The sequence below is a fragment of the Neodiprion pinetum genome, chromosome 2 (assembly GCF_021155775.2).
Source record: "Neodiprion pinetum isolate iyNeoPine1 chromosome 2, iyNeoPine1.2, whole genome shotgun sequence".
Taxonomy (NCBI): Eukaryota; Metazoa; Arthropoda; class Insecta; order Hymenoptera; family Diprionidae; genus Neodiprion; species Neodiprion pinetum.
Window position 1 is genome coordinate 7,996,788 of NC_060233.1, and position 21,777 is coordinate 8,018,564.

General features: G+C 41.5%; 1 protein-coding gene across 2 annotated transcripts in view; it reads left to right on the forward strand.

Moving 5' to 3' along the window:
• SLO2 (slowpoke 2) overlaps window positions 1-6,321 on the forward strand; it is a 145,673-nt gene extending 139,352 nt beyond the window's left edge. The window contains exon 22 of one of the 2 annotated variants that reach the window (XM_069133764.1): window positions 4,382-6,321. In XM_069133764.1, the coding sequence (XP_068989865.1) occupies window positions 4,382-4,468 (87 nt within the window). In that variant the 3' untranslated portion in view covers window positions 4,469-6,321. Of the gene's footprint in view, window positions 1-417 lie in introns of both variants that reach the window. The other variant, XM_046614138.2, reaches the window with a different exon arrangement.
• The last annotated feature ends 15,456 nt before the right edge of the window (window positions 6,322-21,777 follow it).

A 21,777-nucleotide genomic window follows, 5' to 3' on the forward strand; every position in this document is an offset into this window, starting at 1 on the left:
TTATTATTTCCACGCCACTGTTCTGATGCTATACGTATATTGTACTAGTGACGTACTTTGTAACACTGCGATGCACCGCTTTATATAAATACTGCTGTTATACATGCAATATAAGTATTGAATTCCTAAAGACCGAATGGTTTATCGTTTCCTAAGATTTAACGCGCATGCGCTAGAATCTGAGAGCGGCTGTTTGCCAGGGCAACCAACTGTATCTAACCTTAAAAATTTTGACAGTTGCGAATTGAGCACAGCTGTAAAAAATTTTAAGGTCAGAGACAGTTGGTTGCCATGGCAAACATTGAGTTTTAGCAGACGACGTACAATGCAGTCGATAGGATTTCACTTTGTATACGTACAGTGGAAAACGTTAGTAGCCTCGCATATCGTGACGCAAGAAATTATTGGTTTTTTCAGTACTCGGTAAGCCTTGGGGACGAAGCGCGAGACAACCACGCCCAACAAATAGAACGAGCGGAGATAGCGAACCTGGTGCGATCGAGAATGGAATCCCTGAATCTACCCGTCGCTGACTACGACGACGTGTCGGAGAAACGAAACTCGCTATCTTATGTGATAATCAACCCTAGCTGTGACTTGAAACTAGAAGAAGGGGATATAGTGTATTTAGTGCGCCCCAGTCCGTTCTCCGCCCAAAAGACATTCGAGAGACACAATTCTAGGCGGAAAAGTAACATTAGCTTCTGCTCTGCTCAACTGGTCGCCCAGATGAGCGCAGCGGTTGCCTCGGCAGGAATTGGTGGCGGCCCTGGGAGCCGGCGAGGTTCGGGGATTGGGTTGGCTAGAGCGCCACCTCTTGGAAATACGAAATCAAATTCTCTCTCTTTACCGGACAGTCCCACTGTAGCCGGTCAGCTCCGGGGCCGTTCTAATTCGTTGAGGGTAGTCGATGACATTTTACTCCGACGAAGCAATTCTCTCAGACAAGGTCTGACGACCAGACGGAAAAGTAGCCTCGAAGACATAGGTCTGGGCGCCCTGTCTCACCCTTCGAATCACAATCCAATTAAAATTGCTCTGAACGGCTCTATCGGCTTAGAGGTCACTCCGCCGGAAGAGGGAACTCCCGGAGGTGGCGCTAGTAACACCGGAATCCTCGATGTAGGACTGCCTTCCCTGTCAGCGATGGGGGGCAGTTTGGGCCCCTCGCTTGGTGCCGGCCTCGGTGGCTCCCTGGGAGGTCTTTACGATCCACCATCGATCCAGAGTCCGATGGGACCTCCGATGCAAATTCAAGGGAGTTCGCAGGACCCCCAACACATCCAGGGGACGATAGTATGATACAACCTTATGTGGGGACGCCGACTCTCTAGCGTAGTTCGGAATAAATGGCTATAACGTTCCCACATAGGCAACAAATTCTATCCGCACAACGTACGAGTCTCAAAGTTTTAACTCTCATGGCGCGGAAGAGTAACTAGCAAAGTTGGACGCGTTAGAAAATATCGATTTTTTTCGAGACACGTGAAATCAATTTGGCTAGCCGAAATAATAATGGATACTAGCCTGATTCGTTACTACCAAGACTTACTCCGACGTATTTGTGCTAGGGGAGCATATATCTTGAAATGTGAAATAAAATTAATAGAAAATACATCGAATCACGGCACAGATCGTGATGCGATGTGTTTTAACATATGGCTTAGAGAGCTATGACTTAAAGCTTATAATATTTATTTCTTTTTTTCCCGACAATAACACAATAAGGCGAAAAGGGTAAACAATTATCGAGCTACGATAATGAAATAGAAACTCTCAACTCTGGGAAAGAAGATTCTCTGAAGCACTCTTTGAAATGAATTTCTGCATTAGGGAAAACGGATTGTATGACTTTATTTTTACCTTTTTCACGTACATCGAATAACATTAAATCGCTTCGTTGCAAATGGTTTCGCAAAATTATATAGAAATTCAGAAACACTCGAAAAAAATTGGCCAGCAACAGAAAATATCCGACAATAAGTATATTTCGCGTATAGTGACTTTTGCAAAGAAAAAAAACTGTTCCCTTCGACTTTCAGACGCGTATTGTATGGAAAATATTGCTGAGAAAGTACAAAATTTCCGCAATGATTCAAAATGGGTATTCAGAGAAATGTTTTTACCATTAAAACACTGGGATGTTTATTGCGTCCTGCCGATAAACTAAATTTCTAAACACGTCTCAGAGTTTTGAACGTTTTATGATTCCTCCTGTGAACTCCCTCGAAAAGCTGCCAATTTCTATGCAGGTACTGTTCGTCAAATTTTCATCTATAGCTCAGAGATTACGTATAATTGGCCGGTACCCTTATACCTTCGTTACATTATAAGCTATAAATGATCTGTTAAATTCGGTCGGATATTTACTGCGAGTATCGGTGCACAAGCTGGTTTACCCAGCCCTATTTTATATGGCAAATGTAATACCACAATAACTCGAAATATATTAGATTATTCTAGCACGTAATTCCATTAGACGTACAATTATATTAAGAAGACTCCACGACTTGATCATTTTTATACTATGAGAATAGAAGAGTGTGACCATGTAATTCATATCATGAGAGGATAGAATTAATATATATAATACGCTATGTCTACACGTACGTTACTGTATTGAAAAAAAAAAAAGAAATATGGTGTTATTTTTTTTTTCTTACCCAACTTTCAAATCTCTTTCGTCCAATTTCACATTGAACATATTCGGAAATCCGGATTAGTGTACGCGGAATTTGACTTGTTTGTGAAAATTACGTACAATTCCAAAGTACAACAGACTGGCGATTCGCGAGTTAATTATTCAAGCGGAATGAAACGGTAAAATGATTGAGATCCACTTGAAAATTTTCTCTTGAACTTGAAATTTCCGGACTTCCAGGGCTAATTTTCAAATCCTGTCGGTTGAAATTGATCCTCTGGACAATCTTGGAGGATGAATTTTAACTGAAAGCAAAGAAGAAACGGCCCTCGATCCTTGAGCTTTCAACAAGAGGTTTCGTAGATGGGAAAGAAATAGAAATGATACTAATCTTTTATAAACTCTCTAAGACAGTTGTAGGCGAATATATATTTATAGAATCTATTAGAATTTTGCAAGCTTTTTAGAACGAGTTAATAAATTACGATGAAAATGTTAAGTGAAAGAGAACAAGTGATGTATAATTATGGAATGTGGTCTGATTGGACTTGAGTAAGAAAAATTTGGCTGCTCTTTTCAAAAAGAATTATATTTAAGAAATAACATATTATAAAATTTATTACTCGAAACGCGCGAGAAGAAGTATAATATTAGCTTAGATAGATGATATGTTTATATTTTATTTTTGTATTTATCGGTATGAGTATTATAGGTCATGACCACGACTGTCAGACTTGATAATGCAGAGGCGTTCTCAACTGATTTTATACTCGGCCATATTTATCTCCAAATTAGGGTATAACAACTTATACATGTAAAGATTTTTTATCAATAAACTCCGTGGGGAGCGTCTCTGCGATTGGCAAGGGCCGTAACATTGATATTCACGATTACTTATATTGTTTTGTAAAGCTAAGTGTCAAGGGAAAATTGGCACGCACAGCATCATAGAAATTCAACTCGATTTTGCTGGTATAAATAGCATCGTAAAATTGTCATAACCGGAACGAAATCGCCATCACGTTTTTACCAAATAATACAATGAAAGGAAAAGAAAATCGTAAGGGGCCATTTCCATTCTGCTTAGATGTTATGTATATTATACACATAGACAACAGATTGCAATTCAGTCTCTACATAAAATACAGTACGGCATATATAATATATAAAGTATAAATTATACCGAGACATTCCAACACTCCTATTATGTGCATTTCCAATATATTATATACCTATAATTGACTTACTGCATGCGCATGAAAAATATTGACGGTTATTTAATATTTGTGAGAAAAATTTTACTTCGAAAGTTTAACGAACATACGTACAATATTCATATAGATACACAGCATGTACACGTGTTATAATATATACGTGTAACATGTTGGCCGACTTGTTAGAATGTGTTTTACCTTAATTACACATATCCAGGTAGCACTCGTGACTTGAGATGCTTATTATTTTTTACCTATATCTCAGGTCGATTTAAAATCAACGGAAATAAATGAATTGAATTATAAGGGTAAAAAATCGTAAAGTCATAACTTTTCATCTAAGCTTCGAAATGACTATGAATAAATTAAAAATTAATGCAGAGATCGAGCAAAAAAACTTTTGCTTTGTTATTTAAATTTCAAATTTCCCCTCGACCATAATTATTCAATGACGATAATTCACGATCAACTTTTATCGGCATATAATATGGTCAACTACTGTTCATATTTTTTTTTTCTTTTTCAGTGTCAATCATTCATCTCTGTGCTACTTGGGTATGCTATCCTAGGATTGCAACAGACATTTCTAAATCATCAGAAGAGCCCAGATTAGCTAATGAATTTAATGTAAACTGTGTTTTGTAAAACCAAAATCAATCGCACATTTTCCCTCGTTTATTCAAAGATTCAAGATAATCGTGATATAAGAGATATTAATCACAACATTCACAATTTATTTCTGACAATCCGCGATGTTTATACAATTACTTACATCCTTGCCAAATGGAAAATAAAAGGTACGCGAATAAACACTTTCCGCACCGGAAACAATCTGCTTAAAGCCAATGGCATTATGCTGGCTCACTGTGACCAATTTACAAAGTATAATTCTTCGTAATTCATCGTTATGTGTAGGCCCTGACAATAGACAAACATTATCGGCAATTGACGATTACACACTTACCGTAAGCTTGTGTAGAGAAACTCAACCTGAGCACGAAACTCAATACTATCTATCGTCAGAGCCTAAACATGAAGTTATAATTTTTATACAATTACATTTTCAAACATTGACAACATGTATTATATACATATTATATTGAATTATATTATATTATTATCATACGTAAGAAAGAGTATTATTGAACAAAGTTATTTATAATTATAACATATAGTTAATATGTATTTTCTTGGTAATCCAGAGGAATAAATAATAATTTACTGTTGACGTTATAGTATTTAACGCGGTACAAAAAACGCTTCATTACCGTGTTTGAAAACATGGAGAAATTTTTCATTGAAATAACAGTGCAAAAACAATACGACGGAAATTGAAACTTTTTTGTTTTTCTAGATCCAGGTTTAAGCATTATCTTATTTATTACTTACTTTACCATTCAGAGATTGCAGCAATCGATCAGTTTAATCCTTGAATGTCACCAATGGTTCAAATTTGAACCTACGATGGTTTTCAGCGCTATGGTACGTATGATGAAATACATTTTGTCGTATCGTTCCTATTTGATTCCTGACGTTCCTTTCAGCTAATGAAACAGTTCAATGGAGTTGAAACAGACCCAGTATAGTCGAGTTGAAGCTATGGTGGGTTTCGTTCGAAAAGTGTAAGAACTTCAGCGTTAATTTCAACGATAAGGAAGTTTGTTCGATGTACACATGCAGCGGATATTAAATTGTTATACCTTTCCTAGCTAATAAATATCTTAACATTAGTCAAATTAATGAAATATGTTTGTTTTGTCTATTTCGATGGTTAATTAAAATTGTTTATCGTCGATTACATAAAATGAGTATGTAATACCTTTTTGGTAAATCACAGTTCAAATCAATTACATTTAAATTCAAACTTGAATTACTTTAGATAATAGACGAGTTCATGTGGCACCTTACAGTGAGACTGCAAATGTACCTTTTCTTAGCTTACATTCAAAGAGGAAATTCAGTTGACACTGAAATGTGACATTGATTGCACCATATTTTTGAGTTTTTAAACCACACTTAATACGAAAAATCTCGCGAAACCAAGTATACTGTCATCAAAGTTATATTTCAACTGAGGTGCCAAATATTTAGGATAGAGTATGTCGCGGGAAATTTATGAAATTCTAAGATCGTTATACTTCAGGGTTCAAAAAAAAACCTGAAGTAAACCTTACCGTTGACGAATTGTATTGAAGCGTAACAGATCCATAATGTGATAACTGTGTGGATGAAATTGTACATATAGATAATCATTAACCGTAAAAGTGTGTACGACTCAGAAAATGATCAGTGCTGAATTGTAAACTGAGAGTAATACTGTATCTTGATTTGCACAAATGGTGTCAGAATGGATATGAGGATTCGAATTGAATGATCAGAAACATGACATGAGATTAATTATTAGATAGATGTACTATTCACCGAATCTTTTGTGAAACTGGCATAATAAAAGTTATTCTATTGGCATTATGATTGTAATTACATACACTATCATAAACTTGTATCCTGGCATGCTAAGCATGATGATCGCAACGAACCAAGTGGTGACTAGTGAACTATCATGGTGTCTTCGACACTGTAACATGATACAACAGTAGTGTCGTAGAAACGATCTACCCATTCCAAAGAAGTTTCGAGACCTGTATGACCATGGTACCAACAGCTGGAACAATGAGGGGGGATTTTTGCGTATTTCGTATGTCACTTTGGATTCGCTGCTCGCAGCGTATTCGGACTCCGTCCGATCGCTTTTTCTGGCGAAATTACGTCGAAATAGTGCCAGAAAGAATTTATTCCAGCACTTTTCAGAATCGCAGAAACTTCTGCCAAAAACGCATAGGTGTTAGCCTTACTTTTTTCTTCATTTTCGGAGCCAAAAATTTTTGTTCTAAGATTCGAATTGTACGACCATTTTCTGACAAATTGAACCCCCTGGAACTCAGAAAACGCAGCGAAAACAGCGTGGGATCAACAGGAGAGAAGTTACGAAGGAAAAAGCACCTGCTGAAAAATGTCGAAAACACAGGTTCTCGTTTTTCGGCTGTAACTTTTGATGCGTTGATCGCAGCGTATTGGGACTGCGCCCAATCGATTTCTCTCGCAAAATTACGTCGGAATGGTGCATGAAAGTCTTTATTCCAGCCCTTTTCAAAATCGCGAAAATTTTTGCCAAAAATGCAAAGGGGTTAGCCTTGCTTTTTTTTTAGCCGAAAAATTTTTGGTCCCAGATTCGATTCAAATGACCCTTTCCTGACTAATTGGACCCCCAGGAACTCAGAAAACGCAGCGAAAACAGCGTGGGATCAACAGGAGAGAAGTTACGAAGGAAAAAGCACCTGCTGAAAAATGTCGAAAACACAGGTTCTCGTTTTTCGGCTGTAACTTTTGATGCGTTGATCGCAGCGTATTGGGACTGCGCCCAATCGATTTCTCTCGCAAAATTACGTCGGAGTGTCGCATGAAAGAATTTATTCCAGCACTTTTCAAAATCGCGAAAATTTTTGCCAAAAATGCAAAATGGTTAGCCTTGCTTTTTTTTCATTTTTCAGCCGAAAAATTTTTGGTCACAGATTCGATTTAAATGACCCTTTCCTGACTAATTGGACCCCCGGGAACTCAGAAAACGCAGCGAAAACAGCGTGGGATCAACAGGAGAGAAGTTACGAAGGAAAAAGCGCCTGCTGGAAAATGTCGAAAGCACAGGTTCTCGTTTTTCGGCTGTAACTTTTGATGCGTTGATCGCAGCGTATTGGGACTGCGTCCAATCGATTCCTCTCGCGAAATTACGTCGGAATGGTGCATGAAACAATTTATTCCAGCCCTTTTCAAAATCGCGAAAATTTTTGCCAAAAATGCAAAGGGGTTAGCCTTGCTTTTTTTTCATTTTTCAGCCGAAAAATTTTTGGTCCCAGATTCGATTTAAATGACCCTTTCCTGACTAATTGGACCCCCAGGAACTCAGAAAACGCAGCGAAAACAGCGTGGGATCAACAGGAGAGAAGTTACGAAGGAAAAAGCACCTGCTGAAAAATGTCGAAAACACAGGTTCTCGTTTTTCGGCTGTAACTTTTGATGCGTTGATCGCAGCGTATTGGGACTGCGCCCAATCGATTCCTCTCGCAAAATTACGTCGAAATGGTGCATGAAAGTCTTTATTCCAGCCCTTTTCAAAATCGCGGAAATTTCAGCCAAAAATGCAAAGGGGTTAGCCTTGCTTTTTTTTTTGCCGAAAAATTTTTGGTCCCAGATTCGATTTAAATGACCCTCTCCTGACTAATTGGACCCCCAGGAACTCAGAAAACGCAGCGAAAACAGCGTGGGATCAACAGGAGAGAAGTTACGAAGGAAAAAGCACCTGCTGAAAAATGTCGAAAACACAGGTTCTCGTTTTTCGGCTGTAACTTTTGATGCGTTGATCGCAGCGTATTGGGACTGCGCCCAATCGATTTCTCTCGCAATATTACGTCGGAATGGTGCATGAAAGTCTTTATTCCAGCCCTTTTCAAAATCGCGAAAATTTTTGCCAAAAATGCAAAGGGGTTAGCCTTGCTTTTTTTTTAGCCGAAAAATTTTTGGTCCCAGATTCGATTCAAATGACCCTTTCCTGACCAATTGGACCCCCAGGAACTCAGAAAACGCAGCAAAAACAGCGTGGGATCAACAGGAGAGAAGTTACGAAGGAAAAAGCACCTGCTGAAAAATGTCGAAAACACAGGTTCTCGTTTTTCGGCTGTAACTTTTGATGCGTTGATCGCAGCGTATTGGGACTGCGCCCAATCGATTCCTCTCGCAAAATTACGTCGAAATGGTGCATGAAAGTCTTTATTCCAGCCCTTTTCAAAATCGCGGAAATTTCAGCCAAAAATGCAAAGGGGTTAGCCTTGCTTTTTTTTTTGCCGAAAAATTTTTGGTCCCAGATTCGATTTAAATGACCCTCTCCTGACTAATTGGACCCCCAGGAACTCAGAAAACGCAGCGAAAACAGCGTGGGATCAACAGGAGAGAAGTTACGAAGGAAAAAGCACCTGCTGAAAAATGTCGAAAACACAGGTTCTCGTTTTTCGGCTGTAACTTTTGATGCGTTGATCGCAGCGTATTGGGACTGCGCCCAATCGATTTCTCTCGCAATATTACGTCGGAATGGTGCATGAAAGTCTTTATTCCAGCCCTTTTCAAAATCGCGAAAATTTTTGCCAAAAATGCAAAGGGGTTAGCCTTGCTTTTTTTTTAGCCGAAAAATTTTTGGTCCCAGATTCGATTCAAATGACCCTTTCCTGACCAATTGGACCCCCAGGAACTCAGAAAACGCAGCAAAAACAGCGTGGGATCAACAGGAGAGAAGTTACGAAGGAAAAAGCACCTGCTGAAAAATGTCGAAAACACAGGTTCTCGTTTTTCGGCTGTAACTTTTGATGCGTTGATCGCAGCGTATTGGGACTGCGCCCAATCGATTTCTCTCGCAAAATTACGTCGAAATGGTGCATGAAAGTCTTTATTCCAGCCCTTTTCAAAATCGCGGAAATTTCAGCCAAAAATGCAAAATGGTTAGCCTTGCTTTTTTTTCATTTTTCAGCCGAAAAATTTTTGGTCACAGATTCGATTTAAATGACCCTTTCCTGACTAATTGGACCCCCGGGAACTCAGAAAACGCAGCGAAAACAGCGTGGGATCAACAGGAGAGAAGTTACGAAGGAAAAAGCGCCTGCTGGAAAATGTCGAAAGCACAGGTTCTCGTTTTTCGGCTGTAACTTTTGATGCGTTGATCGCAGCGTATTGGGACTGCGTCCAATCGATTCCTCTCGCGAAATTACGTCGGAATGGTGCATGAAACAATTTATTCCAGCCCTTTTCAAAATCGCGAAAATTTTTGCCAAAAATGCAAAGGGGTTAGCCTTGCTTTTTTTTCATTTTTCAGCCGAAAAATTTTTGGTCCCAGATTCGATTTAAATGACCCTTTCCTGACTAATTGGACCCCCAGGAACTCAGAAAACGCAGCGAAAACAGCGTGGGATCAACAGGAGAGAAGTTACGAAGGAAAAAGCACCTGCTGAAAAATGTCGAAAACACAGGTTCTCGTTTTTCGGCTGTAACTTTTGATGCGTTGATCGCAGCGTATTGGGACTGCGCCCAATCGATTCCTCTCGCAAAATTACGTCGAAATGGTGCATGAAAGTCTTTATTCCAGCCCTTTTCAAAATCGCGGAAATTTCAGCCAAAAATGCAAAGGGGTTAGCCTTGCTTTTTTTTTTGCCGAAAAATTTTTGGTCCCAGATTCGATTTAAATGACCCTCTCCTGACTAATTGGACCCCCAGGAACTCAGAAAACGCAGCGAAAACAGCGTGGGATCAACAGGAGAGAAGTTACGAAGGAAAAAGCACCTGCTGAAAAATGTCGAAAACACAGGTTCTCGTTTTTCGGCTGTAACTTTTGATGCGTTGATCGCAGCGTATTGGGACTGCGCCCAATCGATTTCTCTCGCAATATTACGTCGGAATGGTGCATGAAAGTCTTTATTCCAGCCCTTTTCAAAATCGCGAAAATTTTTGCCAAAAATGCAAAGGGGTTAGCCTTGCTTTTTTTTTAGCCGAAAAATTTTTGGTCCCAGATTCGATTCAAATGACCCTTTCCTGACCAATTGGACCCCCAGGAACTCAGAAAACGCAGCAAAAACAGCGTGGGATCAACAGGAGAGAAGTTACGAAGGAAAAAGCACCTGCTGAAAAATGTCGAAAACACAGGTTCTCGTTTTTCGGCTGTAACTTTTGATGCGTTGATCGCAGCGTATTGGGACTGCGCCCAATCGATTCCTCTCGCAAAATTACGTCGAAATGGTGCATGAAAGTCTTTATTCCAGCCCTTTTCAAAATCGCGGAAATTTCAGCCAAAAATGCAAAGGGGTTAGCCTTGCTTTTTTTTTTGCCGAAAAATTTTTGGTCCCAGATTCGATTTAAATGACCCTCTCCTGACTAATTGGACCCCCAGGAACTCAGAAAACGCAGCGAAAACAGCGTGGGATCAACAGGAGAGAAGTTACGAAGGAAAAAGCACCTGCTGAAAAATGTCGAAAACACAGGTTCTCGTTTTTCGGCTGTAACTTTTGATGCGTTGATCGCAGCGTATTGGGACTGCGCCCAATCGATTTCTCTCGCAATATTACGTCGGAATGGTGCATGAAAGTCTTTATTCCAGCCCTTTTCAAAATCGCGAAAATTTTTGCCAAAAATGCAAAGGGGTTAGCCTTGCTTTTTTTTTAGCCGAAAAATTTTTGGTCCCAGATTCGATTCAAATGACCCTTTCCTGACCAATTGGACCCCCAGGAACTCAGAAAACGCAGCAAAAACAGCGTGGGATCAACAGGAGAGAAGTTACGAAGGAAAAAGCACCTGCTGAAAAATGTCGAAAACACAGGTTCTCGTTTTTCGGCTGTAACTTTTGATGCGTTGATCGCAGCGTATTGGGACTGCGCCCAATCGATTTCTCTCGCAAAATTACGTCGGAATGGTGCATGAAAGTCTTTATTCCAGCCCTTTTCAAAATCACGAAAATTTTCGCTAAAAATGCAAAGGGGTTAGCCTTGCTTTTTTTTTTGCCGAAAGATTTTTGGTCCCAGATTCGATTCAAATGACCCTTTCCTGACTAATTGGACCCCCAGGAACTCAGAAAACGCACCGAAAACAGCGTGGGATCAACAGGAGAGAAATTACGAAGGAAAAAGCGCCTGCTGGAAAATGTCGAAAGCACAGGTTCTCGTTTTTCGGCTGTAACTTTTGATGCGTTGATCGCAGCGTATTGGGACTGCGTCCAATCGATTCCTCTCGCAAAATTACGTCGGAATGGTGCATGAAAGTCTTTATTCCAGCCCTTTTCAAAATCGCGAAAATTTTTGCCAAAAATGCAAAGGGGTTAGCCTTGCTTTTTTTTTAGCCGAAAAATTTTTGGTCCCAGATTCGATTCAAATGACCCTTTCCTGACTAATTGGACCCCCAGGAACTCAGAAAACGCAGCGAAAACAGCGTGGAATCAACAGGAGAGAAGTTACGAAGGAAAAAGCACCTGCTGAAAAATGTCGAAAACCCAGGTTCTCGTTTTTCGGCTGTAACTTTTGATGCGTTGATCGCAGCGTATTGGGACTGCGCCCAATCGATTTCTCTCGCAAAATTACGTCGGAATGGTGCATGAAAGTCTTTATTCCAGCCCTTTTCAAAATCGCGAAAATTTTCGCCAAAAATGCAAAGGGGTTAGCCTTGCTTTTTTTTGGGCCGAAAGATTTTTGGTCCCAGATTCGATTCAAATGACCCTTTCCTGACTAATTGGACCCCCAGGAACTCAGAAAACGCACCGAAAACAGCGTGGGATCAACAGGAGAGAAGTTACGAAGGAAAAAGCACCTGCTGAAAAATGTCGAAAGCACAGGTTCTCGTTTTTCGGCTGTAACTTTTGATGCGTTGATCGCAGCGTATTGGGACTGCGCCCAATCGATTTCTCTCGCAAAATTACGTCGGAATGGTGCATGAAAGTCTTCATTCCAGCCCTTTTCAAAATCGCGAAAATTTTCGCCAAAAATGCAAAGGGGTTAGCCTTGCTTTTTTTTTTGCCGAAAGATTTTTGGTCCCAGATTCGATTTAAATGACCCTTTCCTGACTAATTGGACCCCCAGGAACTCAGAAAACGCAGCGAAAACAGCGTGGGATCAACAGGAGAGAAGTGACGAAGGAAAAAGCACCTGCTGAAAAATGTCGAAAACACAGGTTCTCGTTTTTCGGCTGTAACTTTTGATGCGTTGATCGCAGCGTATTGGGACTGCGCCCAATCGATTCCTCTCGCAAAATTACGTCGAAATGGTGCATGAAAGTCTTTATTCCAGCCCTTTTCGAAATCGCGGAAATTTCAGCCAAAAATGCAAAGGGGTTAGCCTTGCTTTTTTTTTTGCCGAAAAATTTTTGGTCCCAGATTCGATTTAAATGACCCTCTCCTGACTAATTGGACCCCCAGGAACTCAGAAAACGCAGCGAAAACAGCGTGGGATCAACAGGAGAGAAGTTACGAAGGAAAAAGCACCTGCTGAAAAATGTCGAAAGCACAGGTTCTCGTTTTTCGGCTGTAACTTTTGATGCATTGATCGCAGCGTATTGGGACTGCGCCCAATCGATTTCTCTCGCAATATTACGTCGGAATGGTGCATGAAAGTCTTTATTCCAGCCCTTTTCAAAATCGCGAAAATTTTCGCCAAAAATGCAAAGGGGTTAGCCTTGCTTTTCTTTTTGCCGAAAGATTTTTGGTCCCAGATTCGATTCAAATGACCCTTTCCTGACTAATTGGACCCCCAGGAACTCAGAAAACGCACCGAAAACAGCGTGGGATCAACAGGAGAGAAGTTACGAAGGAAAAAGCACCTGCTGAAAAATGTCGAAAGCACAGGTTCTCGTTTTTCGGCTGTAACTTTTGATGCGTTGATCGCAGCGTATTGGGACTGCGTCCAATCGATTCCTCTCGCAAAATTACGTCGGAATGGTGCATGAAACAATTTATTCCAGCCCTTTTCAAAATCGCGAAAATTTTTGCCAAAAATGCAAAGGGGTTAGCCTTGCTTTTTTTTCATTTTTCAGCCGAAAAATTTTTGGTCCCAGATTCGATTTAAATGACCCTTTCCTGACTAATTGGACCCCCAGGAACTCAGAAAACGCAGCGAAAACAGCGTGGGATCAACAGGAGAGAAGTTACGAAGGAAAAAGCACCTGCTGAAAAATGTCGAAAACACAGGTTCTCGTTTTTCGGCTGTAACTTTTGATGCGTTGATCGCAGCGTATTGGGACTGCGCCCAATCGATTTCTCTCGCAAAATTACGTCGGAATGGTGCATGAAAGTCTTTATTCCAGCCCTTTTCAAAATCGCGAAAATTTTCGCCAAAAATGCAAAGGGGTTAGCCTTGCTTTTCTTTTTGCCGAAAGATTTTTGGTCCCAGATTCGATTCAAATGACCCTTTCCTGACTAATTGGACCCCCAGGAACTCAGAAAACGCACCGAAAACAGCGTGGGATCAACAGGAGAGAAGTTACGAAGGAAAAAGCACCTGCTGAAAAATGTCGAAAACCCAGGTTCTCGTTTTTCGGCTGTAACTTTTGATGCGTTGATCGCAGCGTATTGGGACTGCGCCCAATCGATTTCTCTCGCAAAATTACGTCGGAATGGTGCATGAAAGTCTTTATTCCAGCCCTTTTCAAAATCGCGAAAATTTTTGCCAAAAATGCAAAGGGGTTAGCCTTGCTTTTTTTTTAGCCGAAAAATTTTTGGTCCCAGATTCGATTCAAATGACCCTTTCCTGACTAATTGGACCCCCAGGAACTCAGAAAACGCAGCGAAAACAGCGTGGGATCAACAGGAGAGAAGTTACGAAGGAAAAAGCACCTGCTGAAAAATGTCGAAAACCCAGGTTCTCGTTTTTCGGCTGTAACTTTTGATGCGTTGATCGCAGCGTATTGGGACTGCGCCCAATCGATTTCTCTCGCAAAATTACGTCGGAATGGTGCATGAAAGTCTTTATTCCAGCCCTTTTCAAAATCACGAAAATTTTCGCCAAAAATGCAAAGGGGTTAGCCTTGCTTTTTTTTTTGCCGAAAGATTTTTGGTCCCAGATTCGATTCAAATGACCCTTTCCTGACTAATTGGACCCCCAGGAACTCAGAAAACGCACCGAAAACAGCGTGGGATCAACAGGAGAGAAGTTACGAAGGAAAAAGCACCTGCTGAAAAATGTCGAAAGCACAGGTTCTCGTTTTTTGGCTGTAACTTTTGATGCGTTGATCGCAGCGTATTGGGACTGCGCCCAATCGATTTCTCTCGCAAAATTACGTCGGAATGGTGCATGAAAGTCTTTATTCCAGCCCTTTTCAAAATCGCGAAAATTTTCGCCAAAAATGCAAAGGGGTTAGCCTTGCTTTTTTTTTTGCCGAAAGATTTTTGGTCTTAGATTCGATTCAAATGACCCTTTCCTGACTAATTGGACCCCCAGGAACTCAGAAAACGCACCGAAAACAGCGTGGGATCAACAGGAGAGAAGTTACGAAGGAAAAAGCGCCTGCTGGAAAATATCGAAAGCACAGGTTCTCGTTTTTCGGCTGTAACTTTTGATGCGTTGATCGCAGCGTATTGGGACTGCGTCCAATCGATTCCTCTCGCAAAATTACGTCGGAATGGTGCATGAAAGTCTTTATTCCAGCCCTTTTCAAAATCGCGAAAATTTTTGCCAAAAATGCAAAGGGGTTAGCCTTGCTTTTTTTTCATTTTTCAGCCGAAAAATTTTTGGTCACAGATTCGATTCAAATGACCCTTTCCTGACTAATTGGACCCCCAGGAACTCAGAAAACGCACCGAAAACAGCGTGGGATCAACAGGAGAGAAGTTACGAAGGAAAAAGCGCCTGCTGGAAAATGTCGAAAGCACAGGTTCTCGTTTTTCGGCTGTAACTTTTGATGCGTTGATCGCAGCGTATTGGGACTGCGTCCAATCGATCCCTCTCGCAAAATTACGTCGGAATGGTGCATGAAACAATTTATTCCAGCCCTTTTCAAAATCGCGAAAATTTTTGCCAAAAATGCAAAGGGGTTAGCCTTGCTTTTTTTTCATTTTTCAGCCGAAAAATTTTTGGTCCCAGATTCGATTTAAATGACCCTTTCCTGACTAATTGGACCCCCAGGAACTCAGAAAACGCAGCGAAAACAGCGTGGGATCAACAGGAGAGAAGTTACGAAGGAAAAAGCACCTGCTGAAAAATGTCGAAAACACAGGTTCTCGTTTTTCGGCTGTAACTTTTGATGCGTTGATCGCAGCGTATTGGTACTGCGCCCAATCGATTTCTCTCGCAAAATTACGTCGGAATGGTGCATGAAAGTCTTTATTCCAGCCCTTTTCATAATCGCGAAAATTTTCGCCAAAAATGCAAAGGGGTTAGCCTTGCTTTTCTTTTTGCCGAAAGATTTTTGGTCCCAGATTCGATTCAAATGACCCTTTCCTGACTAATTGGACCCCCAGGAACTCAGAAAACGCACCGAAAACAGCGTGGGATCAACAGGAGAGAAGTTACGAAGGGAAAAGCACCTGCTGAAAAATGTCGAAAACCCAGGTTCTCGTTTTTCGGCTGTAACTTTTGATGCGTTGATCGCAGCGTATTGGGACTGCGCCCAATCGATTTCTCTCGCAAAATTACGTCGGAATGGTGCATGAAAGTCTTTATTCCAGCCCTTTTCAAAATCGCGAAAATTTTCGCCAAAAATGCAAAAGGGGTTAGCCTTGCTTTTTTTTTTGCCGAAAGATTTTTGGTCCCAGATTCGATTCAAATGACCCTTTCCTGACTAATTGGACCCCCAGGAACTCAGAAAACGCACCGAAAACAGCGTGGGATCAACAGGAGAGAAGTTACGAAGGAAAAAGCGCCTGCTGGAAAATGTCGAAAGCACAGGTTCTCGTTTTTCGGCTGTAACTTTTGATGCGTTGATCGCAGCGTATTGGGACTGCGTCCAATCGATTCCTCTCGCAAAATTACGTCGGAATGGTGCATGAAACAATTTATTCCAGCCCTTTTCAAAATCGCGAAAATTTTTGCCAAAAATGCAAAGGGGTTAGCCTTGCTTTTTTTTCATTTTTCAGCCGAAAAATTTTTGGTCCCAGATTCGATTTAAATGACCCTTTCCTGACTAATTGGACCCCCAGGAACTCAGAAAACGCAGCGAAAACAGCGTGGGATCAACAGGAGAGAAGTGACGAAGGAAAAAGCACCTGCTGAAAAATGTCGAAAACACAGGTTCTCGTTTTTCGGCTGTAACTTTTGATGCGTTGATCGCAGCGTATTGGGACTGCGCCCAATCGATTCCTCTCGCAAAATTACGTCGAAATGGTGCATGAAAGTCTTTATTCCAGCCCTTTTCGAAATCGCGGAAATTTCAGCCAAAAATGCAAAGGGGTTAGCCTTGCTTTTTTTTTTGCCGAAAAATTTTTGGTCCCAGATTCGATTTAAATGACCCTCTCCTGACTAATTGGACCCCCAGGAACTCAGAAAACGCAGCGAAAACAGCGTGGGATCAACAGGAGAGAAGTTACGAAGGAAAAAGCACCTGCTGAAAAATGTCGAAAGCACAGGTTCTCGTTTTTCGGCTGTAACTTTTGATGCATTGATCGCAGCGTATTGGGACTGCGCCCAATCGATTTCTCTCGCAATATTACGTCGGAATGGTGCATGAAAGTCTTTATTCCAGCCCTTTTCAAAATCGCGAAAATTTTCGCCAAAAATGCAAAGGGGTTAGCCTTGCTTTTCTTTTTGCCGAAAGATTTTTGGTCCCAGATTCGATTCAAATGACCCTTTCCTGACTAATTGGACCCCCAGGAACTCAGAAAACGCACCGAAAACAGCGTGGGATCAACAGGAGAGAAGTTACGAAGGAAAAAGCACCTGCTGAAAAATGTCGAAAGCACAGGTTCTCGTTTTTCGGCTGTAACTTTTGATGCGTTGATCGCAGCGTATTGGGACTGCGTCCAATCGATTCCTCTCGCAAAATTACGTCGGAATGGTGCATGAAACAATTTATTCCAGCCCTTTTCAAAATCGCGAAAATTTTTGCCAAAAATGCAAAGGGGTTAGCCTTGCTTTTTTTTCATTTTTCAGCCGAAAAATTTTTGGTCCCAGATTCGATTTAAATGACCCTTTCCTGACTAATTGGACCCCCAGGAACTCAGAAAACGCAGCGAAAACAGCGTGGGATCAACAGGAGAGAAGTTACGAAGGAAAAAGCACCTGCTGAAAAATGTCGAAAACACAGGTTCTCGTTTTTCGGCTGTAACTTTTGATGCGTTGATCGCAGCGTATTGGGACTGCGCCCAATCGATTTCTCTCGCAAAATTACGTCGGAATGGTGCATGAAAGTCTTTATTCCAGCCCTTTTCAAAATCGCGAAAATTTTTGCCAAAAATGCAAAGGGGTTAGCCTTGCTTTTCTTTTTGCCGAAAGATTTTTGGTCCCAGATTCGATTCAAATGACCCTTTCCTGACTAATTGGACCCCCAGGAACTCAGAAAACGCACCGAAAACAGCGTGGGATCAACAGGAGAGAAGTTACGAAGGAAAAAGCACCTGCTGAAAAATGTCGAAAGCACAGGTTCTCGTTTTTCGGCTGTAACTTTTGATGCGTTGATCGCAGCGTATTGGGACTGCGCCCAATCGATTTCTCTCGCAAAATTACGTCGGAATGGTGCATGAAAGTCTTTATTCCAGCCCTTTTCAAAATCGCGAAAATTTTTGCCAAAAATGCAAAGGGGTTAGCCTTGCTTTTTTTTTAGCCGAAAAATTTTTGGTCCCAGATTCGATTCAAATGACCCTTTCCTGACTAATTGGACCCCCAGGAACTCAGAAAACGCAGCGAAAACAGCGTGGGATCAACAGGAGAGAAGTTACGAAGGAAAAAGCACCTGCTGAAAAATGTCGAAAACCCAGGTTCTCGTTTTTCGGCTGTAACTTTTGATGCGTTGATCGCAGCGTATTGGGACTGCGCCCAATCGATTTCTCTCGCAAAATTACGTCGGAATGGTGCATGAAAGTCTTTATTCCAGCCCTTTTCAAAATCACGAAAATTTTCGCCAAAAATGCAAAGGGGTTAGCCTTGCTTTTTTTTTTGCCGAAAGATTTTTGGTCCCAGATTCGATTCAAATGACCCTTTCCTGACTAATTGGACCCCCAGGAACTCAGAAAACGCACCGAAAACAGCGTGGGATCAACAGGAGAGAAGTTACGAAGGAAAAAGCACCTGCTGAAAAATGTCGAAAGCACAGGTTCTCGTTTTTTGGCTGTAACTTTTGATGCGTTGATCGCAGCGTATTGGGACTGCGCCCAATCGATTTCTCTCGCAAAATTACGTCGGAATGGTGCATGAAAGTCTTTATTCCAGCCCTTTTCAAAATCGCGAAAATTTTCGCCAAAAATGCAAAGGGGTTAGCCTTGCTTTTTTTTTTGCCGAAAGATTTTTGGTCCCAGATTCGATTCAAATGACCCTTTCCTGACTAATTGGACCCCCAGGAACTCAGAAAACGCACCGAAAACAGCGTGGGATCAACAGGAGAGAAGTTACGAAGGAAAAAGCGCCTGCTGGAAAATATCGAAAGCACAGGTTCTCGTTTTTCGGCTGTAACTTTTGATGCGTTGATCGCAGCGTATTGGGACTGCGTCCAATCGATTCCTCTCGCAAAATTACGTCGGAATGGTGCATGAAAGTCTTTATTCCAGCCCTTTTCAAAATCGCGAAAATTTTTGCCAAAAATGCAAAGGGGTTAGCCTTGCTTTTTTTTCATTTTTCAGCCGAAAAATTTTTGGTCACAGATTCGATTCAAATGACCCTTTCCTGACTAATTGGACCCCCAGGAACTCAGAAAACGCAGCGAAAACAGCGTGGGATCAACAGGAGAGAAGTTACGAAGGAAAAAGCACCTGCTGAAAAATGTCGAAAACACAGGTTCTCGTTTTTCGGCTGTAACTTTTGATGCGTTGATCGCAGCGTATTGGGACTGCGTCCAATCGATTCCTCTCGCAAAATTACGTCGAAATGGTGCATGAAAGTCTTTATTCCAGCCCTTTTCGAAATCGCGGAAATTTCAGCCAAAAATGCAAAGGGGTTAGCCTTGCTTTTTTTTTTGCCGAAAAATTTTTGGTCCCAGATTCGATTTAAATGACCCTCTCCTGACTAATTGGACCCCCAGGAACTCAGAAAACGCAGCGAAAACAGCGTGGGATCAACAGGAGAGAAGTTACGAAGGAAAAAGCACCTGCTGAAAAATGTCGAAAACACAGGTTCTCGTTTTTCGGCTGTAACTTTTGATGCATTGATCGCAGCGTATTGGGACTGCGCCCAATCGATTTCTCTCGCAATATTACGTCGGAATGGTGCATGAAAGTCTTTATTCCAGCCCTTTTCAAAATCGCGAAAATTTTCGCCAAAAATGCAAAGGGGTTAGCCTTGCTTTTCTTTTTGCCGAAAGATTTTTGGTCCCAGATTCGATTCAAATGACCCTTTCCTGACTAATTGGACCCCCAGGAACTCAGAAAACGCACCGAAAACAGCGTGGGATCAACAGGAGAGAAGTTACGAAGGAAAAAGCACCTGCTGAAAAATGTCGAAAGCACAGGTTCTCGTTTTTCGGCTGTAACTTTTGATGCGTTGATCGCAGCGTATTGGGACTGCGTCCAATCGATTCCTCTCGCAAAATTACGTCGGAATGGTGCATGAAACAATTTATTCCAGCCCTTTTCAAAATCGCGAAAATTTTTGCCAAAAATGCAAAGGGGTTAGCCTTGCTTTTTTTTCATTTTTCAGCCGAAAAATTTTTGGTCCCAGATTCGATTTAAATGACCCTTTCCTGACTAATTGGACCCCCAGGAACTCAGAAAACGCAGCGAAAACAGCGTGGGATCAACAGGAGAGAAGTTACGAAGGAAAAAGCACCTGCTGAAAAATGTCGAAAACACAGGTTCTCGTTTTTCGGCTGTAACTTTTGATGCGTTGATCGCAGCGTATTGGGACTGCGCCCAATCGATTTCTCTCGCAAAATTACGTCGGAATGGTGCATGAAAGTCTTTATTCCAGCCCTTTTCAAAATCGCGAAAATTTTCGCCAAAAATGCAAAGGGGTTAGCCTTGCTTTTCTTTTTGCCGAAAGATTTTTGGTCCCAGATTCGATTCAAATGACCCTTTCCTGACTAATTGGACCCCCAGGAACTCAGAAAACGCACCGAAAACAGCGTGGGATCAACAGGAGAGAAGTTACGAAGGAAAAAGCACCTGCTGAAAAATGTCGAAAGCACAGGTTCTCGTTTTTCGGCTGTAACTTTTGATGCGTTGATCGCAGCGTATTGGGACTGCGCCCAATCGATTTCTCTCGCAAAATTACGTCGGAATGGTGCATGAAAGTCTTTATTCCAGCCCTTTTCAAAATCGCGAAAATTTTTGCCAAAAATGCAAAGGGGTTAGCCTTGCTTTTTTTTTAGCCGAAAAATTTTTGGTCCCAGATTCGATTCAAATGACCCTTTCCTGACTAATTGGACCCCCAGGAACTCAGAAAACGCAGCGAAAACAGCGTGGGATCAACAGGAGAGAAGTTACGAAGGAAAAAGCACCTGCTGAAAAATGTCGAAAACCCAGGTTTTCGTTTTTCGGCTGTAACTTTTGATGCGTTGATCGCAGCGTATTGGGACTGCGCCCAATCGATTTCTCTCGCAATATTACGTCGGAATGGTGCATGAAAGTCTTTATTCCAGCCCTTTTCAAAATCGCGAAAATTTTCGCCAAAAATGCAAAGGGGTTAGCCTTGCTTTTTTTTTTGCCGAAAGATTTTTGGTCCCAGATTCGATTCAAATGACCCTTTCCTGACTAATTGGACCCCCAGGAACTCAGAAAACGCACCGAAAACAGCGTGGGATCAACAGGAGAGAAGTTACGAAGGAAAAAGCGCCTGCTGGAAAATGTCGAAAGCACAGGTTCTTGTTTTTCGGCTGTAACTTTTGATGCGTTGATCGCAGCGTATTGGGACTGCGTCCAATCGATTCCTCTCGCAAAATTACGTCGGAATGGTGCATGAAACAATTTATTCCAGCCCTTTTCAAAATCGCGAAAATTTTTGCCAAAAATGCAAAGGGGTTAGCCTTGCTTTTTTTTCATTTTTCAGCCGAAAAATTTTTGGTCACAGATTCGATTTAAATGACCCTTTCCTGACTAATTGGACCCCCAGGAACTCAGAAAACGCAGCGAAAACAGCGTGGGATCAACAGGAGAGAAGTTACGAAGGAAAAAGCACCTGCTGAAAAATGTCGAAAACACAGGTTCTCGTTTTTCGGCTGTAACTTTTGATGCGTTGATCGCAGCGTATTGGGACTGCGCCCAATCGATTTCTC